At 40.6% G+C, this 5870-nt stretch overlaps 1 protein-coding gene across 6 annotated transcripts in view; it reads left to right on the top strand.

Moving 5' to 3' along the window:
- Positions 1–5870, top strand: part of wscd2 (WSC domain containing 2) — a 60225-nt gene that overhangs the window by 27478 nt on the left and 26877 nt on the right. For 4 of the 6 annotated variants that reach the window (XM_016441800.1, XM_016441799.1, XM_016441801.1 and 1 more), the window contains 2 exons: positions 1087–1201; positions 3759–4644. In XM_016441800.1, coding sequence (XP_016297286.1) covers positions 4218–4644 — 427 coding nt within the window. In that variant the 5' untranslated portion in view covers positions 1087–1201; positions 3759–4217. The remainder of the gene's footprint in view (positions 1–1086; positions 1202–3758; positions 4645–5870) is intronic. The other 2 variants (XM_016441803.1, XM_016441802.1) reach the window with 1 other exon arrangement.

Genomic DNA, 5870 nt, shown 5'->3' with positions numbered 1-5870 from the left:
GTTCTAACACGCCCCCACATATCTAGGTCACTATGTGGGAATATTTGCATAATGCGCCCAAATGTGCACGCAAAGAAAGAAGGCGTGGTTTCAGTAACCGCAGTTAGTGTTGAAGCAGCCATGTCAGGGAGACGCTGTGTGTTTCAGTGCGAAAGCAAAAGCACTTTATTTGGCCTTCCGAAAGTAGATGCATTTAGGAATCTTTAAGATTACTTACAACAGAACAGCAATGCATTTTATGGACGACCGTTTCGTGAACCTAGGAGAGGAGGTAATTCTGACTTTGCTATGACAATCTGGCGCTTCTGAATCAGCTACTGTAAGTATGTTTTGTTATTAGTTTAAGTATTTGCTATTGACTGTTCAAATGCGGAGTTTTGCGCATCGTGTGTGTGTGTGTGTGTGTGTGTGTGCGCGCACGCGGGTCACAACCGTCTTAACCGTGGCTTGTGTAATGCAAACACATATCAGCTTCATCACTGTGTCTGTCACGCGACTCTGTTCCCCTTTCGGGCTCTGTCTTTACATTTATTTTGAAGATGAAGCTCGCGATTATGGTAAGGGGCGTTACATTTCCGACGCGTGCTTGTGGTGTTCGGCCAATCACAATGCACTGGGTCAGCTGGCCAATCAGAGCAGACTGCGCTTGTCGGAAGGAGGGACTTTGTAGAAAACTAAGCGTTTGAGAGAGGCGTGGCATAGAGGACCTACAATAATGTACAGTATTTGAAACATAATGTGTTTTTTGAACATTAAAGCATGTCAACATATTCTGATACACCAAATACACAAAATAATGATCTTTAAAAAAGCATCATATGACACCTTTAAAATGATCTGCAGTCTTGAATGCTTCTTTACTATGTCACACCAACAGACGCCCATATGTCTCTAAGCAGTCTGTGCATTTTACCACAAAAAACACATTTGCACACACATACACATTTACAAGGCCTGGGTCTACAGAGCAAAGAAACATGCTCCTAAGGCAAATAAAAAATATATATAAGTATAAAGTATATAGAGCCTACACTAAGTGAAATCATGAATTTAAATAAATTTTCTCCTCTTCTCCCCTCTCTATAGGAACTGAGCTATATCGGCTCTGAATGAAGTCTGTGTGCTGCTGGTTTAGAATGTTGTCACGATAACATCAGCCTGACTCCGCTCTGACTGCGGCAGGTGGGAGCCCAGGGGTCAGGTAATGGTGACACTGGGTCGTTTTAAGCTCAAACACACACACACACACACTCTCACATGCACGCTCACGCTAAGCCTGTAGTGGGATGTTTGCTACGGAAAATTCCGTTACCCTCGGAAGGAGGCTGATTATGACTGCTTGTTTAAACACCATGCCTGAATGTTTTTGCTCACTTTGGACACTGGGGTCTTTAGACTCCTTCCATTCTGCCATCCTTCACTGCAAAAATCAGTTGTAATGAGGATTTTTGTTGAGTAAAAATATCTTAGCATATCTAAAACTAAATCATTTACTCAAGACTTGTTCCTCTTCAGGAACTCGAGCTGCGTCGGAAAACGCTAGGGGAACGCCCTTCAGCGTGACCGGCTCCGAACCTCGTGTGTAATCAGACCAATAGATGGGCGAGACGTCACGGGCGGGTGACGTAATGACCAGGAGGCTATAAAAGCACGTGCGGTGAGACCAGCGTCAGCTTTTTGTCATTCAGCAAGCGCTCTGTGTGTGTGTGTCAGTCTGATATCTGTTTGTGAGTCTTATTTAGTGTTGTCTGTCACGAATCTAAAAACAAGACGAAACCATTCACCTAAGGCGAGGGCAGGCAGCATTCAGGCTGTGTGTTCCTCCCTGTCCGCGTTACTTTACGGGTGGGGATACACACAGTTTGTTTGCTGTCTGCTTGGGAGCAAGCACGCAGAGTCAGCTCTCGTAAAAAAAAAAGGAGCTGACGGCCCGTTTTGGTGTTACTGCCGTGCTTTGCTCTCAGAGGGCTCTCTTTGGGGAGAAAGCCTTCACTAGCGTTTCACGCGGTGCCGGCCCCGCTTTTGCCGAGGCGGAGCGGTGGCTGTGCTCGAGCTGACACTGGTCTCACCGCACGTGCTTTTATAGCCTCCTGGTCATTACGTCACCCGCCCGTGACGTCTCGCCCATCTATTGGTCTGATTACACACGAGGTTCAGAGCCGGTCACGCTGAAGGGCGTTCCCCTAGCGTTTTCCGATGCAGCGTCTCGTTCCTTCGAGGAACTATGGTTACATATGTAACCTGAGACGTTTTCTGACAACATATGTGACCCTGGACCCCAAAACCAGTCATAAGTGTCAATTTGTAATAAGCTTTCCATTGATGTATGGCTTGTTAGGATAGGACAATATTTGGCCGAGATACAACTATTTGAAAATCTGGAATCTGAGGGTGCAAAAAAATCGAAATATTGAGAAAATTGCTTTTAAAGCTGTCCATATGAAGTTCTTAGCAATGCATATTACTAATCAAAAATTAAGATTTAATATATTTACAGTAGGAAATTTACAAAATATCTTCATGGAACATGATCTTTACTTAATATCCTAATGATTTTTGGCATAAAAGAAAAATCATTTTGACCCATACAATGTATTTTTGGCTATTGCTACAAATATACCCCAGCGACTTAAGACTGCTTTTGTGCTCCAGGGTCACATATGCTAAATGAAGTTGAATACTATTATTATTATTTATATTTTTAAGCACAAACCTGATTATGTTTTGATTTAAAATAAATGTATACAAAAAGGTTTTCAACTGGATTTAGAAAATAATCATATTCAAGATATATTCTCTGAATACATGTCTTAATATCAGTTTGTTCCTGAAGTAAATTTTCAAGTTTTAAATTTTTAATACAAGATTCTTTTGCTCAAAGATATTTACAAAAATCACGAATGTGCACATTAGGTCTTGTTTTTAAATCTTAATTTCTTGTTTTTAGGATGAACCTTAATACATTTTGTAGATTTCTCTAAAACGTTGTCATTTTCCTTCTCAAATAAATGCATATTGTTTTAAGGATGTTGGGATGTTTTTAATTGGGTTTGAAAAATAGACTTCAAGGTTTATTCTTTGAAAATTAGTCTTAATGTCTTTGAACAATGCTTAGATATTTTTACTGGAAAGTTAGATAAAAATACTAATTAAGAAAATGATTTTTGCAGTGATCTGGATGCCAGTCTTGTCTGATTGTCGAAATATAGTGTTTTTTGCTATGCTAAGAAATAACATTGGTCATTTTTTGGTCATTTTATTCTTTGAAGCAAATTAATGAGTTTTTGGCACTGTGTATCTCTAAGTGATGTAATATTTGTTACGAGAAAATAAGAGATCAACAAAAGAACAAATCCATTTTAAATGACACTTTTAACATCTTAAAGATATTCATTAAGGACATTTTAATTATAAATAGGAGCCTTGTCTTTTGGAGATATCTGTGAAATGACAAAAGTCCTCAAGCGAAATGACTTGTCATGTGACATGTGACCAGCCTCTGTCTTCTTCAGTGTAGCTGTTGCGTAATTTATACAGGCCTATATTGGCATATTTCTGCTTTCTGCAGTACCAGTTACTCAAAAGTATCTTGCTTCTGTGTTTGATGGTTTAGGTGTTCATGAATAATGCTTCTGCAGTCTGTTATTGAATTTTAACTCTATACCCTTAATCGCTTTCAGATAAAGTGTTTTTCTTTGCACAGAGACCTCATCAGTATTTACCTCTTGTTTCAGTATCTGTCGTTTTGTGTTTTTCAGTCTGTGAGTGAGGGCTGAGTCATGAGTGAATCAGCGCTGCTTCTGATTGACGGACAGCTCGGTGGGAAACAAGGCCTCGGGAGAGCGAGAGTCCGATAACAGGAGTGAAAGCGTCGCAACGGCAATATCATCTTTCAGTCTTTACTGCCACTCTTCTTTCACAAAATGGCCTCTGCGGTAGCACCGCTCTCCTCTGTCGCTGCCTCTTTGGGGACGTAGAAAGACACGGGACACACGGACACATTCTTACATACTGCCGCAGAGGAAAGCTGGGGAAGTGTCTTCAGACTTTAAGGTCCTTAATAGATAAACAAACTGTGTTAAACGTTAGTACCATCACAACTACTGTTTCTTGGTTTGGGAATCGTCTTAATGTTTCAAAGGGACTCATAGTACCATGAGCGTTTTAGGAAGGTGCGTTCTCTGATTTTATATGTTCCTGTGTGACATCGAAGGCCAATGCGTGTGGCTCAAGAGCCCATCATGGCCAGGCCGCTGCTGAAGATCCACCGCTATTTCCGGCGTAAACCGATACGCTTTTTCTCTTTCATCCTCCTCTACCTCACCGCTGGCAGTCTTGTTTTCCTCCACTCCGGCTTCTCCAGCGATACTTCCACTACTGGAGCTTCTGGAAGCGGCCGTGACCCACTTATATCTGAAGGTGGGGGCGGCACAGGTGCTGGGAGCTCTACCTCTGATGCTCTCGGGCTCCTAGGAAGAGTGTTTAAGGAAACACGGAGAGTCCCCCGGAGATTTGGACCACCGTGGATGAAGGAAAATGGGGCACAGGATGCACCGGAGTGGGCCAGACGAGGAGTCGATCGTACCAGCAGCTGGAGCCATGGAGCCAAAGGAAGAACCACCAAAGAGATGGACGATGGGAGAGGTAGGAACAGTTCCATTAATCATGTCACCATGATTTAACATCTGTTTTAACTTCTGTCATAAACATCTTCTTGGCTAGTTATAGTCATAGAAGATGTTCTGATATTAACCAAAATTGAAGAATGTATGGCAAGACTATTGACCAAACCAATTGCCTAAAATGGAATGAATTTTCATTCTAGGCCAACCTGATTAATACTACACTGCAAAAAAAATATTTTTCTTGATCATTATTTTTGTCTTGTTTTCAGTAAAAATATCACAATATCTTCTTAACCAAGATACATTCATTTGAGGAGGGAAAAAAATACATTTCAAGAAATCTACCAAATTTATTAAGGTTTGTGCTGAAAGCAGTAAAACAAAGTGACATGTTATTGTTCTAAACATTAACCTCACAAAAATTGTTAGAATTCTATAAAACAAGACTTCAAATCTTATGTCAATTTGTAAAAAAACAAACAAAAAAAAAAACGGGAAAATATCTTAAATGTATATTGTGTAAAGGGTGTTTTGATGTTCATACTTGACATGACAAAATACAGATTTTTTTTAACCAGCATAGACAAAACATTTTGCTGATTTTGCTGGTGAAGCTAGTTGACTAGAACAGTCTCTCTAATTAAGCTGATTGACCAAGGAGGTCTTTCTGGCTAAGCATTTAAAAAACTGCTGTCAGTCTTTGAATTTTCATCTTGATATACACAGAGGATTTTCCTTATTTAATAGAATACCTTACATGTTCTCACACAGACATGGCACATGCGGTTATGTGTGTTAAAAAAAGAAATTATTAAAGGGTTAGTTCACCCAAAAATGAAAATTAGCCCATAAATTACTCACCCTCAAGTCATCCTAGGTGTATATGACTTTCTTCTTTCAGACGAATCCAGTCGGAGTTATATTAAAAATTGTCTTTGATCTTTCAAGCTGTTTCATGGCACTCAGCGGGTGTTGCATGCATCAGTCTAAAAGCAGTTAATTAAAATGCGCCCATCCATAAAAAAAAAGTGTCTCACACGGCTCCGGGGGATGAACAAAGGCCTCCTGTAGCGAATCGATGTGTTTTTGTAAGAAAAATATCCATATTGAAGACGTAATAATCACTTTAATGTAGCTTGCGCTCACTGTTGTACACTGGAAGCAGTTGCGGGCGGATGACGTATGAGGTCGGCTTTGCGCACGCGCCGCTCAGAAGTGACGAACGCGGAAGCGCAGCGGAGAGAT

Source organism: Sinocyclocheilus anshuiensis, unplaced genomic scaffold, assembly GCF_001515605.1.
Source record: "Sinocyclocheilus anshuiensis isolate Anshui unplaced genomic scaffold, SAMN03320099.WGS_v1.1 scaffold799, whole genome shotgun sequence".
Lineage (NCBI taxonomy): Eukaryota > Metazoa > Chordata > Actinopteri > Cypriniformes > Cyprinidae > Sinocyclocheilus > Sinocyclocheilus anshuiensis.
Note: the sequence above shows the minus strand (reverse complement) of the source record. Positions and strands in the feature narration are given on the sequence as shown.